This window comes from Mustela lutreola, chromosome 4 (genome assembly GCF_030435805.1).
Source record: "Mustela lutreola isolate mMusLut2 chromosome 4, mMusLut2.pri, whole genome shotgun sequence".
Taxonomy (NCBI): Eukaryota; Metazoa; Chordata; class Mammalia; order Carnivora; family Mustelidae; genus Mustela; species Mustela lutreola.
In genome coordinates, this window is record NC_081293.1 from 87041935 (window position 1) to 87065606 (window position 23672).

The window sequence follows — 23672 nt, forward strand, 5'->3', positions numbered from 1 at the left end:
TTTGCCCTTGTTTCTGTGCTTTTTGTCAACCGTGATAATAAAATTCAGCGCAGATTCATCTGTTTTTGATTGTTTCTATTACTTATGTTTAAAAATAATAACTTTTTTTGGACAAGTCTTCCATTTCTATGGGTGATCTGTGGAGTAAAGATTTTGTATTTTTAATACTGTCTGTTATAAACAATGATCATGTTGGAGATGTAAGGGATGTGAATGCTCCGAATATTGATTCTCAAATAGAGTGCTGGTAATGTTCTGGTTGGTTTTTCCGGAAGAAATTACTCAGTGCATGTGTTGTCCTCCATAATCTGGCTCGAAGGTTTCCCATCATACGCATCTCCTGACAGGTGGCTTAACCCCAGAGCTGCCCCCAGAGTGTGGTGTGGTGAGTGCCTTACCCAGTGGGGAGGTACTGGTTTGCTGCTCAGCTTGAAGAGGGGTGGGGTTGGGCCAGGTGTGGCCGTGGAGGAAAAAGGACTTTCAAAGTCACGGTTAAGATGGCTCATTGCATTTCATCTATACATTGGCCATATTTTTACATAGGGATTCATTCTGTTTCTGCTGTCTTCAGTGATCATCAGTCTAAATTTTCCATTCTTAAAAAAAAAATTTTTTTTTTCCATTCTTGGATCAGTTTTGGGAATTTGTGACTTGGTAGGAAATCATTCGTTTCCTTTGTGTTTTCAAATTTGTTGCTGTACAGTTGCTTGTGGTATAAATTCTTTTATACTTAATGTTTACTTTAATCTCCTATATTTATGGTCATGTCTCCTTTCTCATTTCCAAACTTGTATAATACTATTCTTTCTCTCTTTTCCTTTTTCATGAGTGGGAATGAGTAGATCTTTCCCCTTGCTTTAAAAAAAAATAAAAACTAAATTTTGGATTTGTCCATCCTTTTTCTACCCTGCTTTTCCCTTATTCCATTAGTTTCAACTTTTATCTTTATTCATTCCTTCTTTCTTAATTTCTTTGGGGCATTTTGTTCTAATATCTTAAGGTGGTAAGTACTTAGTTGCTGATTATATTTTTTGAAAATACACAGTTTGATGGTATCAGTGGGCGTGGTTCTTCCTTCTGTAACAGGATACTTACAAATTAGTAGTATCTATCTGAGAAGAATGTTCTCTTAATGCTTGCTGAGAACTCACAGCCATCAGAATTCATTTGTAAGCTTTCAAATTTTGTTGTGTTCTATAAGCAGCAGAATTATCAATAGAATTTATAAATTAAAATTGTTTTCTTTCATATATCAGTTGTTAGCTTTGGTTCCCTGGAAAGGATTCGATAATAGCCTACATTGTAGAGGAAATAACTATAATTCAGAATCATCTGTGGTCCTTTTAAACACAACGATTCCAAGTGACATAGATAAGATCCAGTCATCTCTCTAAGAACCATGCACAGACACTGGTCTGGTGCGTTGAAGCATCTGACTGTGCTTCCCTTCTTTGTTTACCACATCCTAGAATATCATTCTATTTCCTCAGTTATAAAGTTGCCCTGGTAACAGACAGCATCTTATCATGCCCAGACTGAACTTTTCCCAGGAAGGGAGAACCAAGCTGCCATGATAAGAAAATATCAGTTATTCTGAGAAATGACTACGTGTTCATCTAAAAGACATTAAGAACCCATTGGAGGGGCGCCTGGCTGGCTCAGTCCATGGAGCCGGCAATTCTCGATCCTGGGGTCATGAGTTTGAGCCCCATGTTGGCTGCAGAGATTACTCAAAAAAAAAAAAAAAAAAAAAACCCAGCTTGTCAGAATGTTAATATTTCCTAACCAAATTGCAGTTGTTTTTATGCTTTGTTAAGGGTAGAGGGAAATCAGCTATGTTATACCTTTATTACCATCATTATTTTCAGAAGAATTAGAGTCATTCATTCATTCTTATGCCAACAAGGGGTCAGTTTCCCATAAGTTGTGAAGATACGACATACTTGGAAAATATTTTTGTCTAATTAAAGATAGAATAAATTGAAAAGGTTATTTGTAATTAAAGAAAAAATTTAAACGTCAAGTTTCTACAGACCACAAAGGTAAATTGTGCTTTTATTTTGCCCTGCACATCTGTCAAATTGCTAGTGCCTTGATGAACTAGAAAGTTACACTGTTCAGATTCCAGATTCTTCAAGGCTCCTTCCCACGTTAACGGGGATCTCTGCAAGTTCTTACTTGATTAAGAGACCACATTCTAGAAACTCATTTGCTAGTGCCTGGTATTGACCCTTTTGCTGCTCAAGATTTTGAATTTAAATATTTTGAAAGAAAGTATAATAATCCTCAAAAAAATAATATGACTATTGTGTTACTCTGTAACTCATTGAAATGTTGCTTATTTCTTGTAAGCCGGGCCATGTTAATAGATAATGTTAGTACAAAGATGAAAGGCATGTTATGTTCCTGGCTTAGAGGAACTTGAAGTTAGCTAGTGGAGGAGACTGGTCAATAAAGCAGCCAGTAAGAGTATAAGGAGATCTGCCAGCATAAGTGTAGATGTGGGTGCCGTAGGAACACAAAAGAGGCATTCTGCTTAGATGTGGGTTAAGGAAAGGTTTCTTGGAGAGGGTAATGCTTGACTTGGGTATAAATTCTAGCCAGCCAAGTAGAGCGAGAAGGCAGAATGTTCCAGAGAGAAGGAGCAGTATGAACAAGAGACATGAAACATCATGACAATTTGTTGGGGGGGGGGGGTTGGGGTAGGTTGGAGGTGGGCAGAAGTTGGAGAAGACAGGTGAGAAACCATAGGTAAGATGTATTGAACTTGAGGTACAAAAATTGTTAATGGTTTATTTTGTGTGTTTTAATTCAGGTGAAGGAACTACTCAAGGCCAGATATTTTAAGAAATGCTCTTGAAAAGGACGGAGGTGTACAGAGTTATTTCAGCAACTGAGAAGCAAGCTGGTTTTGGAGAAACCATACGCTGAGGATGTTGTTTGCTTTTGGTTGAAAAGAGAACGTACAACTATAGAGGAAGCCTTTGTGCGTCTGGATTTAGGATCGCACTGTAAATAGCAATGTAATTAGATTCACCTCAGTCCTGCCGGTGGGCCTTGGAGCTTCTTGGCTCGGCAGACATGAGTGACCCCAGGCAGTCGCAAGAAGAGAAGCACAAGCTTGGCAGAGCCTCTTCGAAGTTCAAGGATCCTCCCAGAATCATGCAGTCTGATGAGTATTTTGCTCGAAAATTTAAAGCCATTAATGGCAACATGGGCCCCCCCACTTCTTTAAATGCCTCAAATTCCGCAGAGAGTGGAGGTCCTGCAAACGGTACCCCAGCTGTGCCCAAGATGGGTGTGAGAGCAAGAGTGTGTGAGTGGCCTCCCAAGAAGGACTGCTCCAAGGAGCTAGCCTGCAAGGCGCTGTGGGAAAGCCGGTCTCAGGCCAGTTACGAAAGCGTCCCGTCCATCACGCACAATGGGCAGAATGACCAGAGCGATGGTCAGCGAGAGGAGCAGCTCGATCTAGACTTTGTGGAGGCGAAGTACACCATTGGAGACATCTTTGTTCACTCTCCTCAAAGAGGACTGCACCCCATAAGACAGAGAAGCAATAGCGATGTCACCATTAGTGACATCGACGCTGAAGACGTCTTAGACCAAAACGCAGTGAACCCCAACACCGGGGCCGCCCTCCACCGAGAGTATGGAAGCACGTCTTCCATTGACCGGCAAGGCTTATCTGGTGAGAACTTCTTCGCAATGCTCAGAGGGTACCGTGTAGATAATTACGACCACAAAGCAATGGCCCCCTTTGGGTTCCCTGAGTTTTTCCCCTGCGATCCTGCAATCTCTCCCAGCCTCCATGCGGCAGCGCAGATTTCTAGAGGAGAATTTGTCCGCATCTCAGGATTAGACTACATGGACAGTGCCCTTCTCATGGGCAGAGACAGGGACAAACCTTTCAAACGGAGGTTGAAGTCAGAATCGGTAGAGACATCCCTCTTCCGGAAGCTGCGGACTGTTAAAAGCGAACACGAAACTTTCAAGTTCACGTGCGATCCAGAAGATGGCCGTCTGGAGCGGGGCGTCCGCCCTTGGAATTGCCAGCGGTGTTTTGCACATTACGATGTCCAGAGCATTTTGTTCAATATCAACGAAGCCATGGCGACGAGAGCCAACGTGGGGAAGCGGAAAAACATCACCACCGGAGCCTCAGCGGCATCCCAGACCCAGATGCCAGCAGGCCAGACGGGCAACTGTGAGTCCCCTTTGGGGAGCAAGGAGGACCTCAACTCCAAGGAGAACCTGGATGCTGATGAGGGTGACGGGAAAAGCAACGAGCTCGTCCTGAGCTGCCCGTACTTCCGGAACGAGACCGGCGGGGAAGGCGACAGGAGGATCGCCCTCTCCCGGGCCAGCTCGTCGTCATCCAGCTCCGGGGAAGGCTGCTCCTTCGAGTCCTCTCTGAGCTCCCACTGCACCAACGCAGGCGTCTCTGTCCTGGAAGTGCCCAGAGAAAGCCAGCCCGTTCACAGGGAGAAGGTGAAGCGCTACATCATAGAGCACATTGACCTCGGGGCCTACTATTACCGCAAGTTCTTCTACGGGAAAGGTAAGGCAGAGCCTCCGACGTGTGCTGCGTCTCAGGCTGCTTGTGCTGTGCTTCCCTGGGCTGGGCACCTTCACCGGGCGGTCAGGGCCGTTGTCCCCTGGGCTTTCGTGGACCCCCCCGTTGCTGCCAAACTAAACCCTTCTTCAGAAATCCTGGTTTTCTGCCCCTGCTGACGTCTCATCCCCGGCGTGGAATCCCCACGTCTCTCTCATCGCCACTGTAAGAGCAGCGCGGATGTCCGGCTTGCCTCTCGATTTACCTCTTCTCCCTGGTTAAACTTCATTCCTCTCTTCTCCCTCTGATTAATCTCTCCTGCTGTTTACAGTGGATCATTCTGCCAGGAGTCCCACCCCCCCAGGCTTTTCTGTACTTTTTTCCTGCATCTTTGCCTCACCTTTTCACTTCTGTCTTCACAGCTCTTAGTGCCGTGTTGTGTTAGGTCAATCTTTGCCATGAATGTGTGAATTAGCGTGATCGACAAATCGTTTTCCTACCGTTCTGTAGATGGCCTTAAAGTCCGAGGTCCAGATAACCCTTTGGCATTGCGGTCTGAGAAATCCTCTAGTCCTATGCGCGGTACTGGCTACTTTATTTAGATTTTTCAGGCTTAAAGGATGCCTTTCTCAGAAGTCATGCAGTTGATTCCTCAGCCCTTTTAAAGAGTGTCCCTAGTCATTCCAGGGACACGAATCTGCTCTCTTGGGGACTCCTGCAGAGAAGTGGGTCCCACACGCCTGTCAGCCACACAGTCTTCGTAAAGACACTCAGAGCAGCCTGTTGCCTTCTTACCAGGTGCAGCTTGTAGCTTAGCCCCTTCCTGTAGGACTGCATACTTTCCAAGGCTGTCTTTTTTCTGTTTTCTGTGTCACTGGCCACCCTCCTCGCATTCCCAGGTGTCACCTCTCAGAGCACCTTAGGAGGTAGAAGTGGGCCCAGCCAGTCTGGTGAATAAACGGTTCTTTTTTTCTTTTTATTTTTTTTAAGATTTTATTTCTTCATTTGCCAGAGAGAGCACAAGCTGGGGGAGATGCAGGGGAGAGGGAGAAGCAGGCCCTCCACCAAGCAGAGAGCCTGACATGGGCTCCATCCCAGGACCTGGGATCATGACCTGAGCCAAAGGCAGATGCTTAACTGACCAAGCCCCCCAGGCGTCCTGAATAAACCTTTCTGCCATGGGTGTGGATCGCTGTGAGCCGTACTTGAATTTAATGCAGTATTGGTTTCTGTCTTCAGAATGTTTGCATGTCACTTTGACTCCATGGTTCTTTTGGGTGATGGCTTGGGTATAACTCAGACCTCAGGAGATTACTCCATCCACTTCTGTCTCTGGAGCCCCAGTAAAACTTCTCTCCATGGACGTCAGGCTCAAAAGAATTTGCTTGCCAGAGAGATTGCAATTGTCGTTGTTATACTGCAAGTTTTTTCCTCATTTTCTGCATGAATTCAGATTTAACCCATCACCCATAATCCTAATATTATGAAACCATAGAAATGGGTAGAACATTTATAATGCTGGATGCGCAGTTTAGCTAAATCAGCACTCTCATCACAACCGGTCATATATTTGAGTTATGTTTCCCTTTCCATACCAACAGTATGAGGAGACTGAAACAATTCTGCTGGTGGGTCTTGGTCCCCCCGGTGTGTCCCCGCGCTCTCCTCTCAATGCGGCGCCCCCCCGCCTCCCCGTGGAGCTCAGAGAAACTTGGATGTCCCTGTGAGTCTGTGCTGGGAAACCACGAGCAGCCCTCGTGATTGTGTTCACGTTGCACGATACTGTTCCGAGATGGTGTCTCGGTGGACGTCAGTTATGTTTGGAAACAGGCTTCCCGATTAAGATTCCTTTAACTGCTGTGGCTGTCCACACCAACAATAAAATAGTGTCTTAGAATTACTATGCCCTGAAATCCTCTGGCATTTAGTCATTTGGCTGGCTGAGTTTTGCCAGTAGTTTGCGGATTGCCCTGTAAAATACCAGGACATGAAAGTTACATATGTGTGTGTGAATGCGTGCGTGTGTGTTTACGCTGACGCTTCCCGCATCTCGACCCTCCTCTGGTGTGCGTGAAGCACACGTACACAGATGCTCCTGCAGCCAAGGTCACCGCCACTAACGTTCTCAGGGTTTGTTGCTAGAGATGGTTTTGGGTGCTGGATTCTATTAGTTCTCTTGACTGACTTCTGTAGGTTTTTTTCTGGAACTGTCAACTGTCACTTCCTGGTAGTTGTAAAGAGTGCCTGTGAGTGGTGTATTTCTTCCACTCTGCCTAATTTGCTGCTAAGGATTTTCCAGGGCATGGGCAGTTCCATCCGCAAACTCGTTAACTTTGAATGTGAAATTCAAAATAAACCCTAGAGAAGAAGTCGAGGGCAGACACCTTGCGGGGGAGTTGTGTGTGGATGCAGACATAAGGGTTGGGAGCACCCTGGGTTGGGCTCACTCTGGTTCTGGGCTTTGTTGTTTTTGGTTTTTTTGGAAAACATTTTTTATTTATGTATTTGATGGAGGTGGGGAGAGAGAAGGAGAGAGAGAGCAGAAGCAGGGGGAGCATCAGGCAGAGGGAGAAGCAGGTTCCCCGCTGAGCAAGGCGCCCTACGTGGGGCTTGGTCCCCAGACCCTGAGATCATGACCTGAGCCGAAGGCAGACGCTTAACCCACGGAGCCCCCCAGGTGCCCCTGGTTCTGGGCTGTGCCGTGGATCTGTGAAGGCGCCAAGCAGGTGAATTCTAGGATCCTCTGCCAAGCCTGAGGAATGAGGGCTTGAGGTGGTGATCCCTGAGCTCACTTTGGCCTCAGGGCTCTGTAGTGCCAGGCTGTGCTGCCACGGCTGCTGGTGGTTCCACGGAGAGGAGAGGACCTGAGCCTGTCCCTCTGCATTCACCCTGCAGCCATGAACTCGGCCTTCTTCCTCCTATTTTTAGCTCTTCCCCGGTAGACCTGTGTGTCTCAGAATGAAACTGGCAGCATCCGCCACTGCCACCACAGCTTGTCCCTCTGCAGAGCCATGAAGGGCTGGAGGCAGGGGCAGCAGCAAGATCCCCAGCAGTCAGTACCCCCTCCCCACCCCCGCTGCCGCCACCACCTCTGCCGTGGTATGGGAACAGAGACAGGCAGCCGGCTCGTACCCGGCCATCAACCTCCCGACCCTTATCTGCAAACACACCCCCAGTTACAGGAACATCATGGCACAACCTAAAAACAGAAGCCCTTGGGCCGCCTGACCCAGATCGGGTGTGTTTGTGGGGAGCTTTGTTCTTTTCCCTTTTTCTCTCTTCCCTTCACTCATATTTTTTTTTTCTCTCTGGAAGCAGGCGGTTCAGGGATCTTTTGATATTGCCCAGAATGACTTTTCTTTTTCTCCATGCTCCACCATCCTGTGTGAAATTTCATTTTCAAAAGAAGTAAGTGGCTCCCCATCGCTGGGAGGGCTTGAGCGCTTGGAGCCTGCCTGATGCGGCTGACTCCGCACTGGGTGGTTCGCGAGGGATGGCTGTGGATTTCCCCGAGGTGCGCTCCCGTGACACAGGGTGCTGAGTGGTTGGGGAGAACTCCGCAGAGGGATGTGTGCCAGGGGGGTGGTGAGCTGATGGATGTGTGCAGGGCAGTGGTGAGCAGACAGATGTGTGCAGGGGAGTGGCGAGCGGCAGCCAACCCTGTAGCTTCGTCACTTGTGCACACAAATCCATCTGTAGCCTTCCATGAGAGCAGCTTTTGAAGGGAGAGCGGCGGGGGATGGGAGCAAGCATGGGGAATGCCGGAGAAGGTTGTTGTTGCCGGTGATGCTCGTGAAGAACATGGGATGCTGCCTGCCCTGCACCTGTCTCTCTCGTGGAAATCCCGGTGAAGTTGCCGTTTCCAAACTCTTCTGTGAGTTTCCCATTTGTGAGACACAAAGAAGAGATTCTGGTTCTGAGAGTCTGTGGGAGATCCTTGAGCTCCCTTCATGGCACAGTGGCCGACTTCGCCTCCTTCTGGACTCCCGGCAGTTAGCGCCGCTGGCCAGCCATGGCTTGTCCCCAGGAGGGCCAGAGTGAAGCTGCAGGGCAGCAAGGACACCCCTGGTTCCCTGCATGCCCATCAGGGCTTCCTCTAGTTAGGAAATTGTGCACCTGCCGTTACTCGGGACTTCTGAAACTGTCCTCTGCCTGCCTTCTGGTCGCATGGACCAGAACAGCCGTAGACGAGAATAGCTCGAGATGGCAGACTGTGCCCTTTTAGGGTAAAGAAAGGTCAGAGTAGGGAAGAGGATAAGGTGGGTCTCTTGGGTGACGTTGGAGTGGAGCATGGCTAAATCTTGGAACCACTGGAACATTGTTTATGTGGTTACAGGAACATGTCCTCTTAACCTGGGGGAAAATCCAAAGATTGGCAACACACATACCTTTCTTTCAGTCTAGAATTATTACGCGGTGTCGAAGTATTACATGATCATTATAGGAAAAGGAAGTAAAGAAGCAAAAGAAATAAAATCACCCCAGTTCCTGAGAGATAATCCCCCTGAACAGTTTCCTCTTTATCCTTGTAGGCTTTTTCTGATGCAAATAAATGCATGTAAATGAGTCCTTCTACTGCTGTGTCTGTGGGACTTGGTTGGAGGATCATTCTTCTGTGTTATTATGTGTAGAGCTGTGTCAGCATTTTACGAGCCATTATCAATTATCATTATATGCCTTGGGTGCATGGGGAGATGCCAGGTATCTGCCAATCGTGATCTGGGCAGAAGCAGTAATAACTGTATTCGCTCTATTTCAGAGAAAAACCCATCAGCTTGATAGAGGCGCAGTGATAAAGGGACGCGTCTTTCTTACTCTCTTGGATGTAGTGTACCCACAAAACGACTCCTGTCAAATACAGTGATGCTCATTTTAACCAACAAATCTTTACTTAAAAAAGTAAATGATTATAAAAGATGTTTTAATTTCATAAAGTTTTGAAAGATGATGACAGTTGTCCTTCTCCACTGGAATGTGGATTGTGTGTAGAGACTCCCTTCCAAGGGCTAGGGCATGGAGAACAGAAGGTTGCAGGGGAGAAGTCTGGAAAGCACCGCCCCAGCTGGGTCATCAAGGTCAGCATCAGGATGGATAGGTCCTGTGGCTCATTTCTATCCCTGACGTGCTGGGAATGGCATTTCTGGGGTCTTTCTCCAAACCCATACCTTCAGTCTGGTGAGGGAACTACATTTCACAGATCCCTGCCCACTGCTCCTCAAAACTGCCAAGGTCATCCAGAACGAGGAAAGTCTGAGAAACTCACAGTCTACAAGAGCCTGTAAGAGCCATGACAAGGAACTGTACTGGGGTGTCCTGGATGGCTTCCCGGAAGAGAAAGGACATTGATAAAGCAGAAACCTGAATAAAGGATGGACTTGATCATATCAGTGTCTGTATTGGCTCATTAACGGAATGAATGTACCGAAGAAATGTAAGACATTAACAACAAAGAAAGTGAGCCAGGAGCCTGAGGGAACTCCACTGTCTTTGTAGCTTTTCTGCAAATCAAAACCAGCTTAAAAAGACTTTGCTTCAAATTTTTTTAAAAATATAAGTCATAATTCTGATGATAGATTTAATAAGAGCATCCTTGATATTACAACAAAAAGAGCTTCCAGGCAGTTCTTAAAAGTAACAAACCTACAGGTGTGTTCTCTAGTCTGTAGGATTCCTGTGAGCAACAGAGGCCACTGTGTGTTTCCAGGAAAGTGAAATTGACAAAATGTCAGTTTCCCACAGCCCTCTCTACACACATCTGGGGAAGGTCAGGAATAATTTTCTCAAGTTTACCTAGAAGAGCAGGGGAATTGTTAGGCTTTAGAATTTACACTTTTTTTGGTCTTTATTGAAATGCACAGACTTTCCCTTTGAGTTTCCCCTGAAATCTGCATGCTGAGTTCCAGGGGGATGCACTGGGTTCTCTGGGTCCCCAAACTCAGCTGAACTAACCCTGAAGAAAGCTTTATGCTCAACTCATTTTTCCCTCCTTGGGATTTTCTATCACGAGTCCAAGCAAAGAAATAAGTATCTTTTAGAAATCCTCTGTAAAGGAGCTGAATTGGTTTGACAGGCAGGTTTTGTAGCGTAGATGAAAAGCTTATCTTGGTTTGACCGATTAGTCTCTCTTCTGTCTGGTGCTTTCGGGGTTTCTTTTCCTGTGATTTCCTTTCTTCTGTGTTTCTTATAAAAGGAATATGCAGAGAGAACTTTGATTTCTCCTTCCCATCCTAGCTTTACGAGACTTCTGGGGTATGGGCAGTTTAGAATTCTTTTGGGAAAGATTGGAACTTTCCAGAGAAGAGTTTTTAGCTGCTTCCAGGTGGACTGGGACTCCAGCAAAAGCCATATCCTCCCCACAGTGCAGGGTCCATTTCTTCCCCAAGATGCCAGCCTTAAGCTTTGAAGGCCCCTTGCTTAGTCTGTGCCCATGGGTACCACCTGGGAATGAACTCCTCTATCGGATCTGCAGCACTTCCGAGAGTTCTTTCTAGAGACTCTTTTCCCTAAAAATCTTCAAGTTCACATTTTTATTAACTACCTTTGGCCAGCTATATGTAAGCTCACCTCTTTCTCCAGTGGTCATTTTTGTCATTAGTATTTTAACAAATGGATGATATTTGTACATATACCAGCTAAATGAACAAGTAGAAAGTAAGGATTGTTCTAGAATGTGTGTAGTAATCTTCCCACCTGTCTCGATACCAAATTACTGTTTGGGGATTGGAGGTTTACCTTTTTGCCAGAGGGGGAAAGTGCCCCTGCGTTCTGATTATGGTTGGAGGCCTGGGAGGGAAGAAGGGGCAGGACCGCACAAACTAAGGAGAAGAGCCCTGATTGTGTGAAGCCAGCCTCCTGGGGTCACGTCCCATCTCAGTTTTAGCAAGTCCCTCAACTCCTTTGTGCCTCAGTTAATCATCTCTAAAGTTGGATCATAATAAAAACATCTCCTTGGAAGGGATTTGAACCAGAACGTGTCACAAAGCATGCTTCCTCCTCCCCCACGTGCTTCTTAAATAGATGTGTAGTCTTTTCCCTCTAGAAAGAAACCATTGTCCACACCATGGGTACAGACTTTAAAGGGGCAGTACTTTATTTTAATGGTTAAAAGATAAAAAGGGGAAAACTAGAGAGAACCATATGGCGGGGGTGGGGGGGCATGGCGTCTGGTGAAGTCTGCCCCCCCATTCCAAACCCATTCACTTAAATTTCACAAATGCGACTGTTGTGGGCAGGCGTGTACCTTTACATATCAAATGGACCCCATTGCTGCGTAATGCATGGCTGCATTTGCTCTGAATTTCATGCCTGGTGGCTTCTTTTCCCCCCCACTTCTGGTTGTATACAGTCACTGAAGAAAATTAATAGGGAGCTGGACACTGTTAAATTCATATGGGTGAACTGCGGACCGCCTAACAACAGGGCTATTCTGGGACCCACAGTCCTCCTGGAGCGGACATAATCGACTCCGCTCTTCACCTCTCTGCCCGGCTAGCGTGGCCTCTGCAAACAGAGCTCCCATTGAGGTCCAGCCAGCTCCGGGAGGGGAGGAGCTGCCCAGCTGCACGGGACACTCAGCCCTGTGGGTTTTCGTGGTATACTTTCCATGTGGCCGGCGGCAGTGGGAAACTCTGCAGCAGCGGGGAGGTCACGGCTCCCGCTCTTTGCTGAGTTTTAGGAACTTGGAGAGGACCTCGTGCCCTTTCCTCCTGTGGTCACATTGGCCTCAGAGTCTTTTTCAGTTATCCAGGAAGAAGAACTTACTTTCTGCTCATTTCCCTAGGAGTAGAGGGATTGATACTGTTACAGTTCTGTGCTTAGCTGGGGGAAATTCCTTGCATCTTGCTTTCTGTCCAGAAAATTGCAAGTTCAAAGGCTTTGCAACATAAGGTCTCAGAGCACCTGGAAACTTAGTGAAATCTACCTACCTTGTATTTGTTCCAAGATTTCTTTCACTCTTTGCTTCACTTAAATAAAATGAAAAAAGTGAGCTACCTGCCCCTTTCCTACCTTTTATGCAGTGAATTGTTTCTTGCTTCTCCTGTGTTCTCCTCCTCCTTCCCTCTCCTGTAGCAAATAACACTCAAAATCAAAGGAAGCCTTTGACAGCTGCCTTTTTTCTCCAGTGTTTCCCTTTTTCTTCAAGGTTTTCCTAAAACGAGATTCTACTTATGTTCAGGACAGATTTGTTGGCTCATCTGTAAACTGTGTACATTTCACCCCACACGCATAATTGATTTCCGGTATTCAGACTTTCCATGACTCTCACCCTTTGCACGAGTGAGTCCGAGAAATAGTCTGCCTAGCATGTGTTTCCTCCCTTGTCACCCCTGACTGTGACCTCAAGCAAGTCATCTAGCCCCTCAGCTTCAGGAATATTATTTGGAAGATGGGGATACCTCCTCAGAAATAGAGAGGAGAAAATGAGTTCATTTATGTCAGGTGTATTAAATCTTGTTATTTTCACTATAATGCCTCAGGTTTTCAAGCTTACCTAATACTTTGGTTACATTTTGATCAAAGGAGCCTTCATGTAGCAAAATGCATTCTTTTCTGCATCATGGTAAATTCAGTCATTTAATCCCTGATACATGAGCAGGGAGTTTGAGATTTCTTGAAGTTATCTAATCAGTCTTCATACTATTATCTGAGTAAGCAGACCCCATTGTTCTGTTCACACTTCCCTCCCTCCCTCCATCCATCCATCGTCCCTTGTTGACTTTTTCTCCGGAAGTCTCGGAGAGCTCAGAACAGGGGAGCTAATCTAAGATGCAGACACACAGTTGTTTGCAGGGAAAGGTAAGAGAAGATACATCATAGGTGGGCATATAGACAGCAGGCCCCTCTAGCCATGGATGTAACCCAGGTAGGCTGTGAGCCAGCAGTTAAGGGATCAGCTTGCTGTTGAAAAAACGAAGAAATGTTAAACTCCATTTTGTGGGAAAAGAGCAAGGAAGCTTTTGCTGTGCACGGGTAACAGAATGAAGGGCGGCAGGGCCCAGATGCACGGCCTCTCGTGGCTTTGGAGGACTTAATGGTGTCGCGGGCCATGCAGGCCTAATCCCCATGAAATTGTAAGACTGAGCTGTGGGTGCTGCTTTTATGTACCTGACCTCAGGAGGCCCCACAGAGTTGGGATCCTCACCTGGTCAATGCATTAGTGACCGAGCTGATCAGTGCCCCTTCCAAGACACTGCAGTACCTGGAAGCAGTCTTTGGGCCGGGGTCACAGGGGGCCCCTGCCACCCCCCCCCCTTATTTTTAGCTCTCCTGAGTTAGAGTTCTTTTCCCTTTACTGAGTAGCCAAAGCACCCTACAAGAGATAAATGCCCTGAATCTCGTTTCCTACACTGCAGTCTTGTTAACCAAATTTTTTTGATCTTGCCCTGTTATATTTGCATATATATATATATTGGATTTTCATTCAGCTTTTCCAGTCTTTCCCCAGCTTCCAAGGAAGGATTTTATTCGACGCACTCTTAAAGCAATTTTATGGAAATCATGTGCTTGGGATAAGGACAGGCTCCCATGGGTGAGGGGGACTCATTCCTTGTCCTCTGCACACAGCTGGGAAGGCTCCCGTGGGGCAGATGAGGGCGCTGAGCGGTCCGGAGTGGGCGGGGCACAGGGTGTCACTTGAGAGGGTTGACTTGGCTTCCTCCGGGAGACTCTGAGGTCTACCCTGTTCTTCCTGGTACATGGAAGCTGTGCTGTGAAGCAGAAGACTGTGATTTCTTTCCAGACACGTCCAGGTCGCCGGCTCTATTCCCTGGCTAACTGGAAGCATGAAAAGACCCCTTAGATAAGAACAGCTTGGGGGCCTGGAGCTGGCATATCCAATGCACATGGTGATTTTAAGTGGCAGGGACGTCCTTTCTCGGCTTGCATTCAGAGAGTTTGTCTGAGTAAAATGGGGAGGGAAAAATGGAAAATGAGTGTGGGGAGGCAGAAAAGAGATAAAAGGTCCTTTGGCTAATGTGCCTGCCATCTTCATGAAAAAGGGAATATGCAAATTTTGGATTCTCCAATTCAAAATCAAAAAGCAAAAACAAAACAAAAAATAGGATAGTTCATGATAGAAATCGTTCAGTAAAATCTGTGCCACCGCATTCTTTAAATGACTACCTTGAATGGGATATAGCCCCTCCAGGTGAGTAGAGATTGGCATTTTGAGATTCGAAGTGTGAATCATCTTCACGCTGACCCTGGAACTTTGTAGGACTGTCGGGCTCCAAGTCAAAACACGCCATGGTGCTGTTTGTTTTATGTGCAGTCCTTTTTTGTCTGTGGTGTATGTCTTTGTTGATAATATTCATGTGTTCAGTTATAAGGCCTCTCTGAGGTTAAGGATGATAAGTGTGATGCACATATGGGGGTCGGGGGGACAGGGAACTGGCCCTGAGCTTAAGAAGGGTTATGTAATTCACCCAAGGTTCAACAGCTGCTAAGTTAGCACAGCCCAGATTCAGAGACCAGCAACCAGGCTTATTAGAATTGTAGGTATTTAAGAGTACATGAGTTTGGGACTCCTGCTCAGCGTGACAAATTGGAGACACATGTTATCGCTCCCTCTTCCAAAACACCACTAAAAATGATAGTGAAGGAATAACAAAGGGAATAAAGCCACAAAGGAAAAAAATAGAGAGAAGCAGCAGTAGACAAGATACGCCAAAGCCGACGGAAGAGCCAGACCAGTTTTGCAGATGGGAAAATGGCACCCCTCCAGCACTGGGTGTGTGTGCGTGCACGCACGTGTGTGTGTGTTGGCAGGGACAGACCATCAGGAGGCCATTCCACACCCTGCAGAACCAGGTACCTCAGGAAAAGAGCTGGTAGTGGGGGCGAGTGCAGGAGACCAGTTCAATATGTTTAAAAAGCTGGGTTTTCTGTTCTCTCCCTTGTAGTCCATTTACTACTCAGCCCTACCCAGGGGGGAAACTGAAGATTCATTCTGGAGAAATTGAACGTCTGCACGGCTAAGGGCAGGACTAAGGCACTTCACTGGAGAGTAGGGATTAAGTGAAAGTCAAGCCAGTGAGAAGTCCACCCCACGCCCGTCTCTGGGCTAAATGCGTCCAGGCAGGAGAATGGGAAACCCTTCCCCGGAGCGGTGGACAGGTTCAAGAGCCAGAGACCTCTCTCCTGATAGCTGGGGCTCCCTGACACGACAGTCGCCACCTGATTAGTTTAATACGAAATGGATGGTAAAGCAAGATCGGTCCCTATAGATGAACAGAGGCATTTCATAATGATAAAAGGGTCAGTTCTGAGCACCAAAATCAGAGCTTCAGAATATGTAGGCGGGGAAACACACACACACACAAAACCTGGTCAAACCAAAAGGAAAATAATCCAATCTCCGATCCGAATTATCCGTATGCTAGAAACATACAAATAGAAATAGGATATTTTTGAAAAATACTATTTCCATTATCCTAAAATATCAGGGACCTTGGACTAAATTAAAAGAAAGCCATGAATGAATGACAGAGAACTACAAAACATCACCAAAACCAAGGACAGCCCTTAGTAAGTAGAGGGGACACGTTGTGATTGTGGGTTAGAGTACTCTGTATGTAAAAGAATTCGAGGAGTTGTTTTGTGGGAACAGAATTAAGAGTGAGGAAAGGTGGAGCAGAGTGAGGAGAACGGCTTTGAAGAACTATGTCCTATGGATATGTTAAAGTAGGGTAGACGGGCTCTGTGCCTTGTGCTTTGACTGCGTCCATGGATTCCAGATTGTTGGTTCTCAAGTGGATATTAGTGGGGTTTCTTTGGTACTTCATGCTTCGTACTGCCACAGAACTTGGAATGCACAACTCTCATCTGTTTCCAATAGCATTAGCCCCACAGGACTAAAATTTTGTGAGGCAGGCACCGTGTCCGGCTCGACGTGGTATCCCTCTTATGTATCAGTGTATGGCACATGGCTGAGATCTAGCCCCTGCTGGACATTTGAATGAATGAATTCAGATGCACGCAGTGTGTGTGGTGGGCTGAGTGTGGGCCCCCAGAGATATCCAGGCTCCAGTCGCTGGAAGCTGTGTATATTACCTTATCAGGCAAATACAGCCTTCCAGATGTGATAAAGTGGAGGATCTTGGGACGAGCAGACCATGCTGGGTTCTCTGGGTGCAACCTGAGTGCCATCCCAAGTGTCTGTGTGGGGCGTAGATAGGGAGAGTCCTGACAGGGAATGCCTTACGGGCACTGAAGCAGGTGTGGGTCTGAAGAGAGGAGAAGCGAACCCAAGATCCAGGGAAGTCAAGAAATACAGCCCTAGAAGCTGGAAGAGGCAAGGGAACGGATTGCTCTCTAGGGCTTCCTGAGGAAATGCAGTCCAGATGCCATTTTGATTGTGGCCCATTGGCACAGACTGTGGACTTCTGACCTCCAGAGCTGTGAGACCGTAAATGAGTATTTAGAATCCCCAAACTTGTGGCAGTTTGTTACAGCAGCACTAGGACTGTTCTAATAGGTGTTTCGGTGCTCAGTTTTATAAATATTTCAAGAAACCATATCACCCCTTTCATGGAGGCAGCACCTGCTACATTTCTGGTCCCAGGACATTGCACACTGCCTTTTCCACTCGCCAGCGTGCAAGGAGCTGCCTCCTTGTTTTTATTTTGATGCTCTTGGTTGAGGTTCAGGAAAACCATTCCTTTTGTGCAGTACCCGGGGAGCCTACTTGAGTTCCTTAATTCAAGTACAATTTGTTAAGCCCTTATAATTTATTAGGTCCTATCAAATCAGGCCCTGAGGATATAAAAATTAAAGGATTCCACCTCATCTGGAGGTGAGGCAGATAGTGTCAGTGGAAGCAATGTCTGTGTGGAGCCTAGAAGGATGTGTTAGAACGTCAAGCTCAGAAGAGCAAGGGACATGCCAGCTGGGGGCCAATGTGTGAGTTAGGGGAGTTTGGGGAGAGGAGTGTGCAGAGATTTTGGGGTGATGTCACTGAGGAACTTCCAGGAGAAGATGGGTGGGTGGATGGAAGGACAGACAGACAAACGTTCAGATAGATTGGAAGACAAGAGTCTGAATAGACAGCCATGGGCTGATGGCGGAGCCTTGGGACACATCCAGGTTATGAGGGGAGGCCAGAGGGGCAGCCCCAAAGCAGATGCCAAAGGAGAGCCCTGAGGTGGCTCACTGGGAAAAGACACTCCCGGAAGTCGACAGTGCCCTGCATGGCAGACAGGCCTGCCAAACCAGAGTCAGAGTGTGGGGTGGAGGTCGGATAAGGAAATGGGGGAACCAGTAGTGGAGGGGCAGCTGTTCTCCTCACCGAGGGGCAGCGGGGGTGGAGGGATGGTCCACGGGGCTGGGGGCAGTGCTCATGGCTCCTGTCTTGCCAGAGACCCATCTACTTGCCAGGCCCACTGGGTCTTTCTCTCGTTGACCTTTTCTTCCTCAATTTTTTTTAAAAATGAAGGTACACTTCACCTATAGTGAGATTCCCCCTTTTTAAAGTGTCAAGTTCTAAGAGTTCTGACAGATGAACACGGTGTGTAACCACTAGCACCGTCAAGATGCGGGGTAGCTCCCTCAGCATGGAAAATTCCCGTGTGTTCCCCTGTGACCAGCCCCAGCTGCCCCCGGTCCGCTGTGCGTGCAGCACGTGCTGATGCGGGGAGAGCACACACTTGTTTGAGCACGTCACGTGTTCAGATTAGCAATTCGAGGGGCACCTGGGTGGCTCAGTGGGTTAAGCCTCTGCCTTCGGCTCAGGTCATGATCTCAGGGTCCTGGAATCAAGACCCGAGTCAGGCTCTCTGCTCAGCGGGGAGCCTGCTTCCCCCTCTCTCTGCCTGCCTCTCTGCCTACTTGTGATCTCTCTGTCAAATAAATAAATAAAATCTTAAAAACAATAAATTAGGGATGCCTGGGTGACTCAGTTAGTTGGACGACTGCCTTCGACTCAGGTCATGATCCCGGAATCCCGGGATCGAGTCCCGCATCAGGCTCCCAGCTCCATGAGGAGTCTGCTTCTCCCTCTGCCCTTCTCCTCGCTCATGCTCTCTCTCACTGTCTCTCTCTCAAATAAATAAATAAAATCTAAAAAAAAAAAAAAAAAAATTAGCAATTCAATGCCCTGAATCTGGACTCTCTGTTTCACCACAAGAAAGCGTTTTGTTGACTTGGTCACTGTTTTCCTCCCTAAAATAATTTGAGGCTCATTGCATTCATGTCAGTAGAAGTCATCAGACGCCTACCAGAGAATTGATTTAGCATTATTGCAGGTAACTTGTCCAGATGGGGTCTGAGGAGGAAGCTTTTGCCTGTGGAAGACCGGTTGTGCTTTTGTGAACTTGCTGAATGTTTTTCTTAATGCATCGGCCTTAGGAGAAAAGAGATAAAGAGGAAAGTTCTTGTCAGGACAGATTGTAACTAAGGAAATTCTGAACTGATTTAAGTTTTAAGATGTATTTTCCACAGGATAGGTATAATGCTGTGGGTCTAATAGTCACTAACACCAACTTTAATAAAATGATAATCTGCCTAGTAGTCTAAAGTAGACAACTTATAGTCTCTGTTTTCATTGAATTTTTAAAAAAAATTTATTTATTTATTTGACAGAGAGAGCTCACAAGTAGGCCGGGAGGCAGGCAGAGAGAGAGGAAGACAGAGAGAGAGGGAGGAAGCAGGCTCCCTGCTGAGCAGAGAGCCTGATGCGGGACTCGATCCCAAGACCCCGGGACCATGACCTGAGCCGAAGGCAGAGGCTCAACCCACTGAGCCACCCAGGTGCCCTTCATTGATTATTTTTAAGCTGTTGATTAAAATCCAAGTAACAGCTTCTGGGCCAGCTTTCCTCAACCTGCTACGTTTTCTACGATGTGTGCTTGGTTTCACTAGAGTTGTTCTTGTCTGTATCAGTTAACCTGGCTGTTAATTAGCATGTAATTTACCCAGGGGACGAGTTACCCATCCAAAACCAAGGCTTGTTTCCTACCCTGTAAGCTCAGGACTATAGTAAGTCAGTCATTCACCCATCAGCCCCTAAAATAGTGCACCTGCTACTTGTAGTCTCAACTGTAAAGAGAAGCAATGACAGTATTAATCTCATTTGGTCACAAGAGTTAAGAAGTAAATTATTGGAAAGTAAAGAAGAGAAGGAGTAAATGGCTTTTTGAGATCTAGCGAATAGTTACCATTGGCTTTGGGTAATGTTTGTCCTGGCTGATGGCAGATCCTGTTTTCACCCTGATTTCTTCTTTCTAAATAACATTTGTTATTCCTTCCAGAATAATGTGGCCAGAATTAATATGGTGGAAAATATTAGCATAACCAAAGCATTTCAGAGTGCCTGCAGTTTTCTTCAAGCTTATAAATATCTGACTCATTTTATTTCTTTTTAACTAAAAATGAAGAGTTGGGAAAGATGGACCCAGACCTTTTAAGGTGACAGTCAAAGGGGATGAGTCTGGTTCTGCATAGAAGGTGAAAAAAGCTCATTTTTATGAGTATATACCTTCGGGACCTGACCTGGTAGGAGTTCATTAAGAAATAAACGAATGCCCCTTGGGAGGTTGGATTTCCCACCTGCTCGGCGTGGATCGTTGATACGAAGGGGCTGCTAAAAATAGGTAAGCTGCGTGAATAAGCACTGGGGCCATTGACCCCTCTATTTTGTGTGTGTTCACAGCACATCTGAGTGTTAAGTTTGGGTCCTTTCAGAAGACGACACTTAAAGTTTGGTTGGAGGAGAGCGTTTTGACTTCTTTCAGCAGACGGAGGAGCTTTGGGTCCCACAGTCCAGAAGCGATTGCTCCCAAAGCAGTAAGCTTCCTGTCGTTGGCAGAGTTCAGGCTCGCCTATTAGCTTCATGAACGGGAATTTGTCCTGGGTTGTGACCCTGCTGCAAAACGGTGCCGGGCACGTGTTGTTGAATGTGTAATGAGACTCCTGACCATCCCTCAGAGCCGTGTGCTCAGGGATTCCTGTGCTAGATGGACGAGAGGGCCCCCAAAACCTCTTCCTGCAGTGAGACCGCATGGGTTGGAGCCCTGCAGGGCCAGCGATTTAATGTGAAATTCATGATTAGCTGAGAACAGAGTAAACCAAGTTACAGAATCAGTAGATACAGTTCGACCTCAGCAACTAATGACCTTTTCTGTCTGTTGTAAAATTTTGTGTTAGATGGCTAGGTACATTAGTGACGTCATGATGAAGGAGTAAGCTTTACCTGGCTAGTCCGAGTGCCCACATTCGGTCAGAGAAGGTGACCTTCCCAGCTGGAGGGAAGCCATTCGGTAACGGTCTTCAAGGAGCTAGGTTTTTCTCTTGACAGTTTTTGGGAATGGCAGCACATTCTTTCCGGGGATGCTCTTTAGTGATGCGGGGACAGCAGGGGCAGGTAGGGATGGGGTGGGGGGCAGGGGCAAAAGAGCTCTTCCAGCTCTTAAGCTGTGGACGAGCAGAATGAGAGTAACGGAAGATGAGATGTGTAAGTACATCCGATTTGGAAACAAAACACTTTGACCAAACACAGTTGGGGAATTGTGTACCCAGACCCACGTGGTATTTTTTTCAGAGATGGGACAAGACGCCAAAAGACACCCATCCGGTCCTTTGTTCCTTTCTTTTGATGCCACCACTGTCTCCTGTTACAGAGCACCAGAACTACTTTGGAATAGATGAAAACCTCGGCCCGGTGGCTGTCAGCATCCGGAGGGAGAAGGTAGAAGACGCCAAGGAGAAAGAGGGGTCCCAGTTCAACTACCGGGTGGCCTTCAGGACAAGTGAGGTAATGGCTGCCTTGTGTCCTTGCTGTCCTGGGCTGAAGCCTCTGACTTTACTGCACTAGCTTGTTTCAGAGAAGGTATAATATTAATGACTACAGCATTTAAGATAGTTGAAAGAACCTCCAGTATTTTATTCCCAATAAAAATTTGAAACCCTGTCACAGATGTTAAGGGGCAATGGCTTTACTTCCCCCTCACATGACAGAAAGGATACAATGGTAAGACCAGAAGGTTTGGGGGCTCAGAGAGGACATGTATGAACTGGCCTGTTCACGCCGGAGCTGACAAACAGCTTCGAGATCTAAAGCAGGAAATCAGCTGGTCCGCAGTGGGGGAGCATGGCCGGCTGTCTGTGCACGCCGCATTATTTTGAGGTCCCAGCTTAGTGCCGCTCTTGCCTTGGTTAGAGTAAAAACTGGGAGTGTTGTACAAACGGAACAATATAGGTAGAGACGCTGATTACAAAGAAGGCCCGTGTTTCGGGTTTTATTCTCTTGACCTGTTGTAATGTCGGGGCGGGGCGTATTTGGCAAGCATTCCAGCACGCATGTGTTGGTTGGCTCCTTCCAGATCAGCGAGAGGAAAGGGAGCTCTTCGCTCACCCCTTGTGTGTGCGTGAGCCTGTGTCCCGCGGCATGGCTGGCCAGGTGCTCCCGTGATGGGGCTCTATGCTGGGTACATGGGAGATAAAGCCCCTGACTTGTCGCAAGTTACAGGCCTGGGCTGTCCAATTTAGTGGCCGCTAGCCACTTGTGACTATTTGAAGTAATTAAATGAAATTCAAAATACAGTTCCTCAGGCCTGCTGGTCATGTGTCAAGTGCCCAGTAACCACACAGAGCCTGTGGCTCCCGTGTCAGCCGGTGCGGCTGCTGAGAGAATGTTCTCCTCATTGCACAGGCCTCTGCGGGGTGGTGGTGTTCTCGAACGTGGTGCACATAGCACACGTCGTTGCCACAGGCCTTACCCCGACTCTCTTGTCCGCTAACAGTTCTCTTCCCAGAGTCGGGATGGGGGGTCAGAGCTGGGTCCCCTGATTTGCAGTGCTGCAATGGTTTCCTCTCCGGAGCGAGTATCAGAATGGCGCTCCTATGCCATCCTCACGCGTTTGAGGACATATCACTTTTTTTTAGGGTATGTGCTGCCGAAGTGAGCACGAGGACTTATCACACTTACGAGGCAACATTCAGTAGTAAATGATCTTCTGAGGCCTGAATCCCCGTGCCTGTGGGGGTTACTGGATATCCCCATCCAGCTACAGGACCCGTCAGCAGTGGAAAGTGAAGTAGGAGAAGAAAAAGGAAAGGACAGAAGTTGGTGCAGAACACAGGGCAACAGGAACAGAGAAGGGAGCGGTGGGAGGAAGATACAGGGAGGGCAGTGCGGGGATCCAGCCCAGCCCGGGGATCTCCAGCCTCTCCGCAGCATCACAGGCACACTCCCTGACTCTCTCAACCCCTCCCAGCTTATCCCTGAGCCCGGGCCCTTTTGTTGTTTAAAGGCTCTGGGAGTATTGATTTTGCTTCTACCCATGGAAAGCTGTAGTCACTTTTGCCCACTCAGAAAAGAGACTGACCTTTCCCCCTCTTGGAAGACAACTAAAAAATCTAGCTTTCAGGAAGTAACCAGGAGTAAACAAGAACTCTTCTGTGATGTTCTGGAATCTTCTGTTTTTCCCCCCTCACCCCCCACAGCTAACAACCCTGCGAGGAGCAATTCTAGAAGACGCCATACCTTCTACCGCCAGGCATGGGACCGCGCGGGGACTACCTCTCAAAGAGGTTCTGGAGTACGTCATCCCGGAGCTGAGCATCCAGTGCCTGAGACAGGCTCCGAATTCACCCAAGGTCTCGGAGCAGCTGCTCAAGCTGGATGAACAAGGGGTGTGTACAATGCGAGCATCTCCGTTTGGGTCCGAGTATGTGTCTGTGTTTCAAAACATTTTGGACTTTTCCCATCCATCTTTCTTTGGGGATCATTTATTTTTAATGCATTCTCTGACTGCTCCTAGGAAACACGATGGCTGTCTAGTGTAGTACCCCTCCTGCCGAGTTGTGACCTATGTTGTTTTTACCAAGGTTTTGGTAAAGAGCCCAGCTGATTCATGACTATTCAAGATCAGTGGTATTTTTTTCCAGGGTTTAAAAAACTCACGTTGGGTCTTTCCTGAACTAACATTTGTCCTTGCCTCACTGTATACAAGGCACTGATGCTAACAGGTGAGAAATGGACAGCGTGCATTGGGGAGACTGGGGAGAAGTCACTCCTCGCCCCAGAGGAATAGTAAGACCAAGAGCACAAAGACCTCTGCAGGGCAGAGGGTGGCAGCGGATCGTGAGGAGGTTTAAGTGCAGTGAGTGCTTTGGGAAAAGAAGT

General features: G+C 47.2%; 1 protein-coding gene across 9 annotated transcripts in view; it reads left to right on the forward strand.

Annotated features, from left to right (window-relative positions):
* Positions 1–23672, forward strand: part of SIPA1L2 (signal induced proliferation associated 1 like 2) — a 212770-nt gene that overhangs the window by 104650 nt on the left and 84448 nt on the right. For all 9 annotated transcript variants that reach the window (XM_059170444.1, XM_059170443.1, XM_059170449.1 and 6 more), the window contains 3 exons: positions 2816–4558; positions 21166–21299; positions 22991–23179. In XM_059170444.1, coding sequence (XP_059026427.1) covers positions 3082–4558; positions 21166–21299; positions 22991–23179 — 1800 coding nt within the window. In that variant the 5' untranslated portion in view covers positions 2816–3081. The remainder of the gene's footprint in view (positions 1–2815; positions 4559–21165; positions 21300–22990; positions 23180–23672) is intronic.